Source organism: Dreissena polymorpha, chromosome 10 (genome assembly GCF_020536995.1).
Source record: "Dreissena polymorpha isolate Duluth1 chromosome 10, UMN_Dpol_1.0, whole genome shotgun sequence".
Lineage (NCBI taxonomy): Eukaryota > Metazoa > Mollusca > Bivalvia > Myida > Dreissenidae > Dreissena > Dreissena polymorpha.
In genome coordinates, this window is record NC_068364.1 from 74,823,873 (window position 1) to 74,840,697 (window position 16,825).

General features: G+C 38.7%; 1 protein-coding gene across 10 annotated transcripts in view; it reads right to left on the reverse strand.

Moving 5' to 3' along the window:
• Positions 1–3,419: 3,419 nt before the first annotated feature.
• Positions 3,420–16,825, reverse strand: part of LOC127848779 (outer dynein arm-docking complex subunit 4-like) — a 59,790-nt gene continuing 46,384 nt past the window's right edge. For 9 of the 10 annotated variants that reach the window (XR_008034761.1, XR_008034763.1, XR_008034768.1 and 6 more), the window contains 3 exons: positions 8,068–8,115; positions 5,164–7,240; positions 3,420–4,426 (listed from right to left, as the gene is read on the reverse strand). Coding sequence is in view for 1 of the 10 variants with exons in the window: in XM_052381390.1 (XP_052237350.1) it covers positions 7,227–7,240; positions 8,068–8,115 (62 nt within the window). In the remaining 9 variants the exon portion in view is untranslated. Of the gene's footprint in view, positions 7,241–8,067; positions 8,116–16,825 lie in introns of all 10 variants that reach the window. The other variant, XM_052381390.1, reaches the window with a different exon arrangement.

Here is a 16,825-nt window from a genome sequence, read left to right on the forward strand (position 1 = left end):
TGTATAGTAAATTTAAGAATGGTCTATGTTTAAGTTTAAACTGTAAAACAAAACTTGAATCCCTGTGTACCAGCAGATGTTTAACCCTTTCAGCGCTGGAACCGAATTTTGAAGGCCTTTGCAAACAGTTTGGATCCAGATGAGACGCCACAAAACGTGGCATCTCATCAGGATCCAAACTGTTTGCTATTCTGATTGTATTCTTTGAAAAAAATTGAAATTGAAGAAAATGCTAATTTTAGAAATTCAGCAGACGACATTTTAGCTGACAACAAATTTCCCAGCATGCAAAGGGTTAAGCTAAAATAAAGATAGAATAAACTGATGTCCAGTGTTTTACATTAGATTACAACTTTTGTTAAATACTATTAAGCCAGTTTCAAGCAAGTCATTTTTGTCTCTAGTTTAATTAAAAGTAAATATCTTTGTTGTTTTTTTAATCATTTGGTATGTACACAGAATTCTATTTTGTTGGAGTGTAATATACTGCCATGAGAAAAATGCATCTTAATTTGGAGTCTGTACAGTACTGTTAAAAACACAAGTTTGGTAATTTGCTGTTTGTTTTATCAGTATTATATTTATTTATATGAACTTACACTGTGTCAATATTCTTTTCACCCATTTCATATTACATACATTTTTGCCCTTTCTGTATTTTTCTCTTAGAAAGCTTGCTTAGAGTAAAGTTGACTTTCATAATACATGTATGTGTGTTCCAGTATAAGTAAATATACTTTGTATAAGTTTTGTATTCTGAATTGCTGTTATTCATCTTTGTTTCATAAATGTTGTGCAGTGTAATAAAATCCCGAAAAACAACGAACATCTTTCTTTTTTCTGACATTTTCTTGTTTAAATTTTTTATAAAATGCTCTGCATATATGCATATGCAGTGACATTGAGCTGATTATTATTCTCACAAATCAAGATTAAGAGTTCAACACCATTAAGATGGAGTCATACAGCATTCCACTTATATGTTCGTACTTGTGTCCGGAAGCTTGTTTTCAACTACTGGCTGGATCTCAGTCAAACTTTCACAGTTGAATTACCTTAACCCTTGACCCCTCGGAAACGCACTTTGACGCATTTGAAGTCCTTTAGAAAATCCTTTCTTAATATATCAAAGTTTGAAAGGCTTCATTTCATACCCTAAGATACTGATGGGTAGCAAACAGTACTTTAAAATTGATCATAAAAGTGATTTCAATATTATATTTTCTAGCGTTCAACTTATAGAGCTGGATTTGGAGAATTGGAGATGAATGACATGTTCAGACTTTAAACGGAAAAAAAAGGAAAACTTTGATTTGTAATTTTTGGTCCCATTTGGTAAACAAGAGGGCCTAAAAGGCCCAAAGTTGCTCACCTGAGATTTAAAGGAACTGACCTGTTCTGTGCAGCCCAAGATGTAATTAGAACACATATTCTCACCAACTTTCATGACTAGTGAACAACCTTGCAGCCACGTTTTTCTACAGACCAAAACCATTTTCATACACATCCCAGATATCATTTAAACAAATATTCTGACAAAGTTTCATGAAGATTCATGAAGCCATATAAGGAAAAATGCCCAGCCACTGGTGGCCATATTTTTCAAGCAACTGGAACCATTTTCAAACTTGTCCAAGATATCATTGGGACAAATCTTCTGATGATGTTTCATGATGATCGGACAATAATTACAGCTTCTAGAGTGTTAACAAGGTTTTACTATAGCCATATAAGGAAAAAAGCCACGCCCCCTTGGTGTCGATGTTTTTCAACCGACCGGCATCATTTTTGAATTCGTCCAAGATATTATTGGGACAAATCGTCTGACCAAGTTTCAGGATGAGCGAACAATGAATGTGGCCTCTAGAGTGTTAATAAGATTATACTCAAGCAATATACAGCCATATAAGGAAAAATGCTCCTCCCCCTGGTGGCCATGTTGAAAAAATAATTATTTTTTTTTATCTCATCCAAGATATGATTGAGACCAATCTTCTGACCAAATTTCATGAAGATTTGACAATAAATGTGACCTCTAGAGTGTTAACATTGTTTTACTAAAGCTGTATAATAGCCATATAAGGTAAAATGCCCCGCCCCCTGGTGGCCATGTTTTTAAAGCAACCAAATTCATTTTGGAACTCATCCGAAATATCATTGGGACAAATCTTCTGACCAAGTTTCATGAAGATCGAAAAATAAATGTGGCCAATGTTTTTCAACCAACCGGCATCATTTTTGAACTCGTCAAAGATATTGTTGGGATGAATCTTCTGACCAAGTTTAATGAAAATTGGACGATAAATGTGGCCCCTATAGTGTTAACAAGATTTTACTATAGCTGTATAAGGAAAAATGCCCCGCCCCTTGGCAGTCATGTTTTTCAAGCAAACACAACCATTTTTTAACTCATCCAAGATATCATTGAGACCGATCTTCTGACCAAATTTCATAAAAATTGGACAATAAGCTTGGCCTCTTGAGTGTTTACAAGCTTACTAAAGCCATATACATGTATAGCCATATAAGGAAAAATGCCCTGCCCCCTGGTGGCCATGTTTTAAAGTAACCGAAATTATTTTCAAGCTCATCCAAGATATCATTGGGACAAATCTTCTGACCAAGTTTCATGAAGATCGGAAAATAAATGTGGCCTCTAGAGTGTTAACAAGGTTTTACTATAGCCATATTAGGAAAAATGCCCCGCCCCCTTGTGGCCATGTATTTCAACCAACCAGCATCATTTTAAAACTTGTCCAAGATATTATTGGGATGAATCTTCTGACCAGGTTTCATGAGATCGGACAATAAATGTGGCCTCGAGAGTGTTAACAAGATTTTACTATAGCCATATAAGGAAAATTATGCTCCGCCCCTTGGAAGCCATGTTTTTCAAGCAAACGTAACCATTTTGAAACTCATCCAAGATATTATTGAGACCAATCTTCATGAAGATGGACAATAAATGTGGCCTCTAGAGTGTTAACACGGCAAAAGTTGATGACGCACGACCGACAAAAGGCAATCACAAAAGCTCACCATGAGCACATTGTAACATATATACTTTTGGTCCTCCTACCAGACCCAAATTTGAATGAAAAAAAACACTGCCTGGTCAACTAGTTTTTCCCCACTTATTCAAACAAGGCCTTGATCCACATTGTCTCAGATTTGACCTGGTCTGATAAGAAATCAACCTTAATATTGTCAAGATAAATATTTAAACCAAAAGTCATTCAGACTTGATCAAAATACAGTGATCAAATAAAGTGACTTCTAAGAGTGGTAACAAACTTAAAAGTTCACAACTTATGACGCTGGGACAAAGGCTTACCTAATAGCTAACCATGAGTAATGTGTGCTCAAGTGAGCTAAAAATTATTATTTTGGTTTATTGTGTGGGTTTACAAAAACAATGCTTTCAAATATTATTTTATTTTTCAAATCAAATCCTTTCAAAACATAGATCACAGAAAGTAATGTTCCTACTATCAAAAGTAAATCATCAGGAATTTGTGTGTTTCAAAAACAAAGATGTAAAAAGTCTATGTATTAATAAAACAAGAGGCCCATGAGGGCCTGAATCGCTCTTCTGCTATAAACACCGCGCAAGTTTGGAAAGAATGAGATGGAAACTGTGTACTTAATTGCACAAACAAGGAGAATTTTCTCAAATTCAAGGGAAGATTATTGTGTACTTATTTCTCCGTTACTGCTCATATTCAATAGGGTTCAGGTCCTCATTAATATAAAGATACTGTGCAAATTTGGAAATAATTGGATGAAAACTGTGGAATTAATTGCGTAAACAAGTGGGATTTCAAAATTTTCTCATATTCAAGGGGAAGTCATTCTGGACTTATTGCTTTGATATTGCTCTTTTTAAACAAGGGCTGTTTGTAAAACATGCCCCATATGGGCTGTCAGTTGTAGCGGCGCTCGATTGGTCAGTGTCGGCTCGGGTACTACTCACATGTACCCCGGGTACAGTTAAGTATACTTACATGTACCCCGGGTACGGTAAATACACTTAAACGTACCCGGGAATTTTAACGCTAAATAAGTCGTTGTCGGCTTTAAAAAATCATGTTTATATTTATGTCAATTTTCTATTTAATGGCCTTTATATGATCGAAACTCATATTCAAACAGCATGTTGATGAAGTTTTTTTTAAATAGAAGTGTGTTTTCTAATGACAATAATCGGTAGCGCGTTTTACGACATTGAATTTTTTTGCGGGAATTTAACTCCGGTACAGTCTAATATCGGCCGGGTACGTTTTAGTATATTTACCGTTCCCGGAGTACATGTAAGTATACTTAAATGTACCCGGGGTACATGTAAGTAGTACCCGAGCCGACAACGACCAATCAAGCTGTAGTGGCAGCATTGTGTGAATACGTTTTTTGGCACTGTGACCTTGACCTTTGATCTAGTGACCTGAAAATCAATAGGGGTCATCTGCCAGTCATAATCAATGCCTTTATAAAGTTTCATGTTCCTAGGCCTTATTATTCTTGAGTTATCATCTGGAAACAATTTTACTGTTTTGAGTCTCTGTGACCTTGACCTTTGATGAAAATTATTAGGGGTCATATGCCAGTCATGATCAATGTACCTATGAAATTTCATGATCCTAGGCATAAGCATTCTTGAGTTAACATCTGGAAACCATTTTACTATTTCGAGTCACTGTGACCTTGAACTTTGACCAAGTGACCTGAAAATCAATAGGGTTTGAGTCCTCATTTATATAAAGACACTGAACAAGTTTGAAAAGAATCGGATGAAAACCGTGGACTTTATCGGATAAACAAGAAAAAGTAACCATTTTACTATTTCGAGTCACTGTGACTTTGACCTTTGACCTAGTCACCTGAAAATCAATAGGGGTCATCAGCCAGTCATGATCAATGTACCTATTTAGTTTCATGATCCTAGGCCTAAGCATTCTTGAGTTAACATCTGGACACCATTTTACTATTTCGAGTCACTGTGACCTTGACCTTTGACTCAGTGACCTGATAACAAATAGGTTTCGAGTCCTCATTAATATAAAGACACTGAACAAGTTTGAAATGAATCGGATGAAAACCATGGACTTTATAGGATAAACAAGAAAAAGTAACTATTTTACTATTTTGAGTCACTGTGAAATTGACCTTTGACCTAGTGACCTGAAAATGAAAAGGGGTCATCAGCCAGTCATGATCAATGTACTTATGAAGTTTAATGATCCTAGGCCTAAGCATTCTTGAGTTATCATCCGGAAACCATTTTACTATTTCGAGTAACTGTGAGCTTGACCTTTGACCCAGTGACCTGAAAATCAATAGGGTTCGAGTCCTCAATAATATAAAGACACTGAACAAGTTTGAAAAGAATCGGATGAAAACTGTGGACTTTATCGGATAAACAAGAAAAGTCTAACACACACACACATACACACACAGACAGACAGACAGACAAACAGACGGACACCATGCCATCCCATAAGCTCTTCTGCCTTTGGCAGTAGAGCTTAAAACAGTCAAGTAACTAAGTCATCTTTGAAAACACATCATTAACATACCACTTAAAATAGCAAAGTACATCGGTCAAAATTAATATTATACTTAAATAATGAATAACAGGAAGTATTGGCAGTAACAAGTGCATACGATGAACATAACATATTCAGATGTCAAACTTAATTGTGCATACCAGTACTAGCATGATTTACATCATTTTCACTTTAAAACTTAAATTAACTATTAACCCTTTTCCATTAATTTTTGGATAATCTTTTTTAACACATGTGTAGTCCCATAGAAAGTTGACTTTGATTAATCACCTTTTTACTAGATTCAAGTTTTAAAGGCTTCATTTCCAGCCCTTAGATGCTTGTGAGCAAAAACAGCATAAAACCTGTTCTGGTTTTATGCTTAGGTTGCAAAAGCCATTTTCACTTTGCTTCTTATGGGGGAAAGGGGTTAACTTTCGACAAACATTGTTACATGACAATATAACTTCATATTCATTAGATAGTTTTTACAGGAATTGTATTCAATATTTAGATATAATAAGGAAAACGTTTTTAACCAAGAATATAATATTTATAGTTTTAACCAAACTTAATGTGCAAGCAACCAATAACTTTAAGGGACCTTTTCATGTTTTGTGTCATCAACCGAATGTACAGCACTGTTTTTTGTTGTTTAATGTTTTGCTAGGCAACAGTAATACTGAACATTTACCATGCTCTAAAATATCTATTATATCCAACTTTTGAAGATTTAAAAACCTGAACAAAAAAAAAAACGATTGCATAATTAGTAGAGTTCTGTTGTTATGATTATACTTTGTGACATTATGAGGATTGCTTATTTAAAGAATAAACAACAACACTTTACAATGGGCTCGGATGGCCAAGTGATTTATCTGACTTTTAATCCAACAGTCAGTGGTTCGAGTCCAGTTAAGGATCCCTTTTTTCTTTCTTTAATTTTTTTCTTGTGTTTTCACTGGAGCTATTTACTTTCAATGTTTACATTTATCAGTTTAAAGCATTTAATGACAAACTTCAGTACATGCCAAAATCAGTGAAAAGGTCCCTTTAAAGAAAAATGAACACCAAGGTGTGTACTGGTATGAAACCCAACTCAAAATTATTTATTAGAACTTGAACAGTTCAAATGCCTTGAGTTAAATCCATGCATTACTTATATAGTGTCATTAGCACTGCATTTTGTATTATAAGATGTGTAGACAGGTATTATTGTCAGACCAGACTTAAAAAATACAAAAATACAATAACTGAAATTATATAAAATATAAATACCTTAATAAATCTATGCGTATTATTTACAAATTATGTCTGTTTAACATTCATTAATTACAAAAAGATTTTTTTTTCAAAATAAAAACATTAACACTGATTTGTTTTTTTAAAGAAAAAATGTTAAATGATACCTGAAGAGTATTTTAAAGAAATGGCAGTTTATTCACTAAGTAAATTCAAGTATCTGAAACACTAAATTTTGTTGTCTTCAGTAATATTAAATCTGGCAACTGATTTAAATGCTTGAGATGATAAAACACAATTGCCTTTTTCAGTAATTCTTGTATTGTTAAGATCCAAAATGTTGCGTAAATTGTCAATAAAAAATGATCAGAACTTGTATTCCTGCGTAGATGATGAACATTCCTGCGTAGATGATGAACATTGGGGGATTCTTTTGAAGCACTAATCAACAGCTTCTGAAACGATAAACAAAATATTGCTTAACAATTTTTGGATAAATATCTGTAAAAGTGTTTTTGATTCCTATTTAGATGAGATGCACTACTGGTAGTTCACAGAAATATAAACCTCAGAATCCCTTATTAAGTTTTGGGTGCAACAACTTTCAAAGTTTTTAGTCTAAAACTTAGTCTTAACTAAAATATTTTACCAATTAGAATACTGTAACATTTGAGCTTCGATCTCAATCTGTAAAATATTGACGATTAAGACAAAGGTAAATTAAAAAAATTTGTAGCCCATGGGCCTAGAATTGGTCTTGCTGAAGCTTATTAGGAAATATTACGACACTGTCGATCCGTCCATCCATGGTTTCCGCATAATAATTCATTCCCTTCTGCTGTAGAGGTATATATCCTAATTAAGTCTAGATATAACCTTATGGAAAAAATTATACGAATTTAACCCATTTATGCCTAACGTCTAGAAAAAAGGCCTTGGCAAACAGCATAGACCCAGATGAGACGCTGCATAATGCGGCGTCTCATCAGGGTCTACGCTGTTTGCTGCTCCGAAGGGTTCCATTTCATGACTTGATTGTGTGAAGTTTAAGTTCAAGAATATAACAAGAACTGGGGCCCGCTTCAACTTATCATGGGAAAAATGTAATTTTGAAACAAAACACACAACTGATAACATAGGTAATGCAATGATTTTCACATTTTAAACATTATAGAAATCGATTTTTTTCAAGCATTTAAGAAAACATATTTTTTACATTTCTATGACAGTTAAGTGAAATTTCTCAGTATTTAACAGAAGAAGTAAACTTGAAAATACTTACCAGCTTCTGAATCTCCATCTTTCTGTTTCTGGTCTACGTTTGTTGTGTCTGAAAATACAAGAGTATCTGAACATGAGTGTCCATAATACATGTATATCGTCCCACTTGTCTCTGAAAATTAGTGTCCAAAATAGTTCCTCTTATGTTGGCTTGTCCAAACTTACTATAGTTAAAAAACTTTCGGCCATTAACTACAAAGTGAAGTGTTACTTCAAGAAAATATACAAATATTTGAGCATACATACATTAATGATGCTTTCAAACACATAAATGGAACGTGACAAAAATGATATGTATGAGTTTGTATATTGCATCATAGATAAAAGCGATGTAAAATAAAATTCATGAACACAATCATTATTGTTAAGAACACAAAACAACATAACAGAAATATGATAATTGTAGATGTCATGTAAAGCTAAAATGATAATTAATAAGGGAATAATCACATCAATTTAATTTCAATCTTGAAGGTTACAATTTTTGTTTAGCAACAACCATTACATGCACAATAAATACATTATCGGACACTTATTGCCATTTCATACCATATTTTATAATACTGCTGGACAATTGAATTATTTTTGTGCTACGAATCTTTAAATCCATACCATTGGAAAATAAATACATACATATAGATTTAATAAATCATGTGCTTCTTTCTGCAATATGTTTTATTTTTATTTTTTTAAAGATTATTTTTTATTTGTAAATGGAATATAATTAAGATTTTCTGGGGAGTTTTATAAATTTGTGCAATACAAACCACAGATAAATTGGTAGCTAAAGATTTGCGTAATGAAAAAATTCGTTAACACATTTAATAAAATATTACATGAAATGGCAACTCAGATCCTATATATGGTATACAGAATACATATGCTACATACTGGTAACACTAAACCACGTGCAAATAGTCTCACATGTAAACACTTCTAATTGAGATGGGTTTCTATATAACATCATAAAAAGAGAATACACTCATATATTAACATATTAATGTAATCTATGCACAGCAAAGAACAACACGAGCATAAAATGTTGTGAAATAGTAAAATATTATTTTCAAACACTTACATTCATTAACTACTTTTTGAGAAGAATAGTTTCCAATCAGATTTTTAACTCTTTCAGTGCTGGAACCGAATTTTGAAGGCCTTTGCAAACAGTTTGGATCCAGATGAGACGCCACAAAATGTGGCGTCTCATCAGGATCCAAACTGTTTGCTATTCTGATAGTATTCTTTGAAAAAAATCGAAGAAAATGCTAATTTTAGAAATTCAGAAGACATTTTAGCAGACGACAAATTTCCCAGCATGCAAAGGGATAAAATTATCCAATACTTTGTACAAGATCATCAAAAGCTGTGTTTCCATTACAACGTGTACACCACTTGACTTCTTTTCATCTGCCCACTATTAAATTATTTAATGTGCTATGCATCTTATTGAATTAAACAATTTAATTTTTTCATTGACTGATTGTGAGATAAGATAGTTTTCCATGAATCAGATAGGAAAAGATAACTGAGAATAGCAGTTTATTTAAAATGAACACTTAAAAAACACGCATGGTACAAAATGAGACATGCAAATACAAACAGTTGTAACATGAGACGTGCAAATATATGTACAAAAAGGAGCATATATCATAAGTTCATAACATAACACAATATATTGTTTAAACCAATATACAATGCATTACTCTAAGAAACCCAGTCCAACAGGTTGCAATATGTTTTATATCTGTTCAGGATTTATGCTGTTTGCTGCTCATTAGAATCTAAGGGTTGGAAATTAGGCCTTCAAAACTTGAATCTAGTAAGAAAGGTCTTTAATTAAATGTAAATTTCTTAGGGACTACAAATGCGTAAAAATACATATCTTCATGTAAGTGGTGAAGGGTTAAACACAGGCCTATCCAAATTTCTGTAATAGTGTTAAGCAATGAGCAAACATAAAGGCAACAGACATATTTAACACGCCATTGTCTGTGACTAATTATTTGATTTTTTGGTAGTAATTTTGTATTGGCTTAACCATTTGATCTGGATTTCAAAAAAGTAAAGAATTGATTCCAGGTAAAAATAATATAAGAGGGAGAAACTGCATATCTAGTAAAATCAACCTTCATCTGCATTGCCTGACAACCTGTCTGGAGCAGCAGACAACTCTTGTTCTGGACTGGTTATCTGTACAGGACTGTTCTGACTGGTTACCTCTCTTGGGGAAGAGGGTTTGGTTCCCTGCTCATGAACGCTTGCATGGGTTGGAGACTCAGGGGAGCTTACTTTGGTTCCCTGCTCAGGTGAGCTTATTTTATTTCCTTGTTCAGAGGCTTTAGTTATCTCTACTTGCGAACTTCTATCAGCTCCAAGCTCTGGTAAACTTTCATTAGTTTTCGGTGTAGGTGAATCTCCTTTTGTTTCCTTTTGTTCCTGATAAAGTGAGTTTTTTCTAGTTCCCTGGTCATGTGCACTATCTTTGGTTCCCTGCTCAGGCGAATTTTCATTGGTTCCCTGTTCAGAACTGCTATTTTTGTTCTGTTTATCTGAGTCCGTGCGGCTCATTTTGTGTTCTATTATAAAAACAGTGGCACATTTGTGTTAGTAAACCTAACTGTTAGTAGAATTATATTTTAAAAAATTAAATGGCAACAATACTCATATTATTAAGAATCAAATCTGCTGAATTTTATAACACACAGGTAACAAGAGTGCCAAACCGTCACAAATACGCCCGTTTGAAGGTTTTGGATAACTTGATAACTTTACCATGACCCATATTTGAACTTGACCTACATATCATCTAGACACAATTTCTGACCAAATTTGGTGAAGATCAGATGAAAACTACTTCAATTAGAGAGCGGACACCATGCTTAATCCTTGAAATGCACTAAGTGACCTCATGATCTAGTTTTTGACCCAGCATGACCCATATTTGAACTTGACCTAGATATTGTCTAGATACAACTTCTGACCAAATTTGGTGAAGATCAGATGAAAACTACATCAATTAGAGAGCGGACACCATGCTAAATGCTTGAAATGCACTAAGTGACCCTGTGACCTAGTTTTGACCCTGCATGGCCCATATTTAAACTTGACCTAGATATTGTCCAGATACAACTTCTGACCAAGTTTGGTGAAGATCAGATAAAAAATACTTCAATTAAAGAGCGGACACCATGCTAAATGCTTGAAATGCACTAAGTGACCCAGTGACCTAGATTTTGACCGGCATAGCCCATACTCAAACTTGACCTAGATATTGTCTAGATAAAACTTCTGACCAAGTTTGGTGAAGATCCGATGAAAACTATTTGAATTAGAGAGCGGACAAGCTGTGGACGCCCCCTGTCCGCCGCCAACGTGAAACTATAATACGTCCCGTTTTTTTTAAAACGGGCATATAATGACAAAAAGTAAAACATTCGAGCAAAAGTACAGTTCAGCATGTCTTTGAAATAAAAATCTGGCCATGTGTTAACACAATTTTTTGTATCATGGTATTTCATGATAATCTGTTTTTACATAGATTTTATTTTGCTTCAAATGTATCAAAACAACTCTTTATACAATTATAGTTATTATTAATTTGTTTACATAATAAACGCAAAGGGTTTAGAAATAAAAAATAAAATGGAGTAAAATGTTTGATAAACATGGGCCTTCAAGTTGATGGATAAACATGATGGACAGGCAGGATAAACATGATGGACAGACAGGATAAACATGATGGACAGGCAGTAGGATAAACATGATGGACAGGCAGTAATAAATGATTCTTGCTCTGGAAAAATGGGTCTAAATGCAAGTGTGTAGTGTCCTCCCACATTAGCCTGTGCAGTGTGTAAAGTGTCCTCCCACATTAGCCTGTGCAGTGTGTAAAGCGTCCCCCCATATTAGCCTGTGCAGTGTGTAAAGTGTCCTCCCACATTAGCCTGTGCAGTGTGTAAAGTGTCCTCCCACATTAGCCTGTGCAGTGTGTAAAGCGTCCCCCCATATTAGCCTGTGCAGTGTTAAGTGTCCTCCCACATTAGCCTGTGCAGTGTTAAGTGTCCTCCCACATTAGCCTGTGAAGTGTGTAAAGTGTCCTCCCACATTAGCCTGTGAAGTGTGTAAAGTGTCCTCCCACATTAGCCTGTGAAGTGTGTAAAGTGTCCTCCCACATTAGCCTGTGCAGTGTGTAAAGTGTCCCCCCACATTAGCCTGTGCAGTGTGTAAAGTGTCCTCCCACATTAGCCTGTGCAGTGTTAAGTGTCCTCCCACATTAGCCTGTGCCGTGTGTAAAGTGTCCTCCCACATTAGCCTGTGCAGTGTGTAAAGTGTCCTCCCACATTAGCCTGTGCAGTGTGTAAAGTGTCCTCCCACATTAGCCTGTGCAGTGTGTAAAGTGTCCTCCCACATTAGCCTGTGCAGTGTTAAGTGTCCTCCCACATTAGCCTGTACAGTGTGTAAAGTGTCCTCCCACATTAGCCTGTGCAGTGTGTAAAGTGTCCTCCCACATTAGCCTGTGCAGTGTGTAAAGCGTCCCCCCATATTAGCCTGTGCAGTGTTAAGTGTCCTCCCACATTAGCCTGTGCTGTGTGTAAAGTGTCCTTCCACATTAGCCTGTGCAGTGTGTAAAGTGTCCTCCCACATTAGCCTGTGCAGTGTTAAGTGTCCTTCCACATTAGCCTGTGCAGTGTGTAAAGTGTCCTCCCACATTAGCCTGTGCAGTGTGTAAAGTGTCCTCCCACATTAGCCTGTGCAGTGTGTAAAGCGTCCCCCCATATTAGCCTGTGCAGTGTTAAGTGTCCTCCCACATTAGCCTGTGCCGTGTGTTAAGTGTCCTTCCACATTAGCCTGTGCAGTGTGTAAAGTGTCCTCCCACATTAGCCTGTGCAGTGTGTAAAGTGTCCTCCCACATTAGCCTGTGCAGTGTGTAAAGCGTCCCCCCATATTAGCCTGTGCAGTGTTAAGTGTCCTCCCACATTAGCCTGTGCCGTGTGTTAAGTGTCCTCCCACATTAGCCTGTGCAGTGTGTAAAGTGTCCTCCCACATTAGCCTGTGCCGTGTGTAAAGCGTCCTCCCACATTAGCCTGTGCAGTGTTAAGTGTCCTCCCACATTAGCCTGTGCCGTGTGTAAAGCGTCCCCCCATATTAGCCTGTGCAGTGTTAAGTGTCCTCCCACATTAGCCTGTGCCGTGTGTAAAGTGTCCTTCCACATTAGCCTGTGCAGTGTGTAAAGTGTCCTCCCACATTAGCCTGTGCAGTGTTAAGTGTCCTTCCACATTAGCCTGTGCAGTGTGTAAAGTGTCCTCCCACATTAGCCTGTGCAGTGTGTAAAGTGTCCTCCCACATTAGCCTGTGCAGTGTGTAAAGCGTCCCCCCATATTAGCCTGTGCAGTGTTAAGTGTCCTCCAACATTAGCCTGTGCCGTGTGTTAAGTGTCCTTCCACATTAGCCTGTGCAGTGTGTAAAGTGTCCTCCCACATTAGCCTGTGCAGTGTGTAAAGTGTCCTCCCACATTAGCCTGTGCAGTGTGTAAAGCGTCCCCCCATATTAGCCTGTGCAGTGTTAAGTGTCCTCCCACATTAGCCTGTGCCGTGTGTTAAGTGTCCTCCCACATTAGCCTGTGCAGTGTGTAAAGTGTCCTCCCACATTAGCCTGTGCCGTGTGTAAAGCGTCCTCCCACATTAGCCTGTGCAGTGTTAAGTGTCCTCCCACATTAGCCTGTGCCGTGTGTTAAGTGTCCTCCCACATTAGCCTGTGCAGTGTTAAGTGTCCTCCCACATTAGCATGTGCAGTGTGTAAAGTGTCCTCCCACATTAGCCTGTGCAGTGTGTAAAGCGTCCCCCCATATTAGCCTGTGCAGTGTGTAAAGTGTCCTCCCACATTAGCCTGTGCAGTGTGTAAAGTGTCCTCCCACATTAGCCTGTGCAGTGTGTAAAGTGTCCTCCCACATTAGCCTGTGCAGTGTGTAAAGTGTCCTCCCACATTAGCCTGTGCAGTGTGTAAAGCGTCCCCCCATATTAGCCTGTGCAGTGTTAAGTGTCCTCCCACATTAGCCTGTGCAGTGTGTAAAGTGTCCTCCCACATTAGCCTGTGCAGTGTGTAAAGTGTCCTCCCACATTAGCCTGTGCAGTGTGTAAAGCGTCCCCCCATATTAGCCTGTGCAGTGTTAAGTGTCCTCCCACATTAGCCTGTGCCGTGTGATAAGTGTCCTCCCACATTAGCCTGTGCAGTGTTAAGTGTCCTCCCACATTAGCCTGTGCAGTGTGTAAAGTGTCCCCCCATATTAGCCTGTGCAGTGTTAAGTGTCCTCCCACATTAGCCTGTGCAGTGTGTTAAGTGTCCTCCCACATTAGCCTGTGCCGTGTGTAAAGTGTCCTCCCACATTAGCCTGTGCAGTGTGTAAAGTGTCCTCCCACATTAGCCTGTGCAGTGTGTAAAGCGTCCCCCCATATTAGCCTGTGCAGTGTTAAGTGTCCTCCCACATTAGCCTGTGCAGTGTGTAAAGTGTCCTCCCACATTAGCCTGTGCAGTGTGTAAAGTGTCCTCCCACATTAGCCTGTGCAGTGTGTAAAGTGTCCTCCCACATTAGCCTGTGCAGTGTTAAGTGTCCTCCCACATTAGCCTGTGCAGTGTGTAAAGTGTCCTCCCACATTAGCCTGTGCAGTGTGTAAAGTGTCCTCCCACATTAGCCTGTGCCGTGTGTAAAGTGTCCTCCCACATTAGCCTGTGCAGTGTGTAAAGTGTCCTCCCACATAAGCCTGTGCAGTGTGTAAAGCGTCCCCCCATATTAGCCTGTGCAGTGTTAAGTGTCCTTCCACATTAGCCTGTGCAGTGTGTAAAGTGTCCTCCCACATTAGCCTGTGCCGTGTGTAAAGTGTCCTCCCACATTAGCCTGTGCAGTGTGTAAAGTGTCCTCCCACATTAGCCTGTACAGTGTGTAAAGTGTCCTCCCACATTAGCCTGTACAGTGTGTAAAGTGTCCTCCCACATTAGCCTGTGCCGTGTGTAAAGCGTCCCCCCATATTAGCCTGTGCAGTGTGTAAAGTGTCCTCCCACATTAGCCTGTGCAGTGTGTAAAGTGTCCTCCCACATTAGCCTGTGCAGTGTGTAAAGTGTCCTCCCACATTAGCCTGTGCAGTGTGTAAAGTGTCCCCCCACATTAGCCTGTGCAGTGTTAAGTGTCCTCCCACATTAGCCTGTACAGTGTGTAAAGTGTCCTCCCACATTAGCCTGTGCAGTGTGTAAAGTGTCCTCCCACATTAGCCTGTGCAGTGTGTAAAGTGTCCTCCCACATTAGCCTGTGCAGTGTTAAGTGTCCTCCCACATTAGCCTGTGCAGTGTGTAAAGTGTCCTCCCACATTAGCCTGTGCAGTGTGTAAAGTGTCCTCCCACATTAGCCTGTGCAGTGTGTAAAGTGTCCTCCCACATTAGCCTTTGCAGTGTGCACATGCTTATCATGATGATAATTTCCCACTAAACTGGATTTTTGCATAAGGAGAGATTTCTTTCATGCAAAAAAAAAAACAATAAAAAGGTAAAGTGCCACCCGTATAAGCATGTGTGAACGGCACAGATTGATCTGGGACAAGACCTTACACCCATGTGTGGACGGCACAGATTGATCTAAGACAAGACCTTACACCCATGTGTGGAGGGCACAGATTGATCTAAGACAAGACCTTACACCCATGTGTGGACAGCACAGATTGATCTAAGACAAGACCTTACACCCATGTGTGGAGGGCACAGATTGATCTAAGACAAGACCTTACACCCATGTGTGGACGGCACAGATTGATCTGGGACAAGACCTTACACCCATGTGTGGAGGGCACAGATTGATCTAAGACAAGACCTTACACCCATGTGTGGACGGCACAGATTGATCTGGGACAAGACCTTACACCCATGAGTGGACGGCACAGATTGATCTGGGACAAGACCTTACACCCATGCATTAAGCCCAGTTTTCCTTATAAGCATGTGTGGACGGCCCAGATTGATCTGGGACAAGACCTTACACCCATGTGTGGACGGCACAGATTGATCTGGGACAAGACCTTACACCCATGTGTGGATGGCACAGATTGATCTGGGACAAGACCTTACACCCATGTGTGGATGGCACAGATTGATCTGGGACAAGACCTTACACCCATGCATTAAGCCCAGTGTGTGGACGGCACAGATTGATCTGGGACAAGACCTTACACCCATGTGTGGACGGCACAGATTGATCTGGGACAAGACCTTACACCCATGTGTGGATGGCACAGATTGATCTGGGACAAGACCTTACACCCATGTGTGGACGGCACAGATTGATCTGGGACAAGACCTTACACCCATGTGTGGACAGCACAGATTGATCTGGGACAAGACCTTACACCCATGTGTGGACGGCACAGATTGATCTGGGACAAGACCTTACACCCATGTGTGGACGGCACAGATTGATCTGGGACAAGACCTTACACCCATGTGTGGATGGCACAGATTGATCTGGGACAAGACCTTACACCCATGTGTGGACGGCACAGATTGATCTGGGACAAGACCTTACACCCATGTGTGGACGGCCCAGATTGATCTGGGACAAGACCTTACACCCATGTGTGGATGGCACAGATTGATCTGGGACAAGACCTTACACCCATGTGTGGACGGCCCAGATTGATCTGGGACAAGACCTTACACCCATGTGTGGACGGCCCAGATTGATCTGGGACAAGACCTTACACCCATGTGTGGACGGC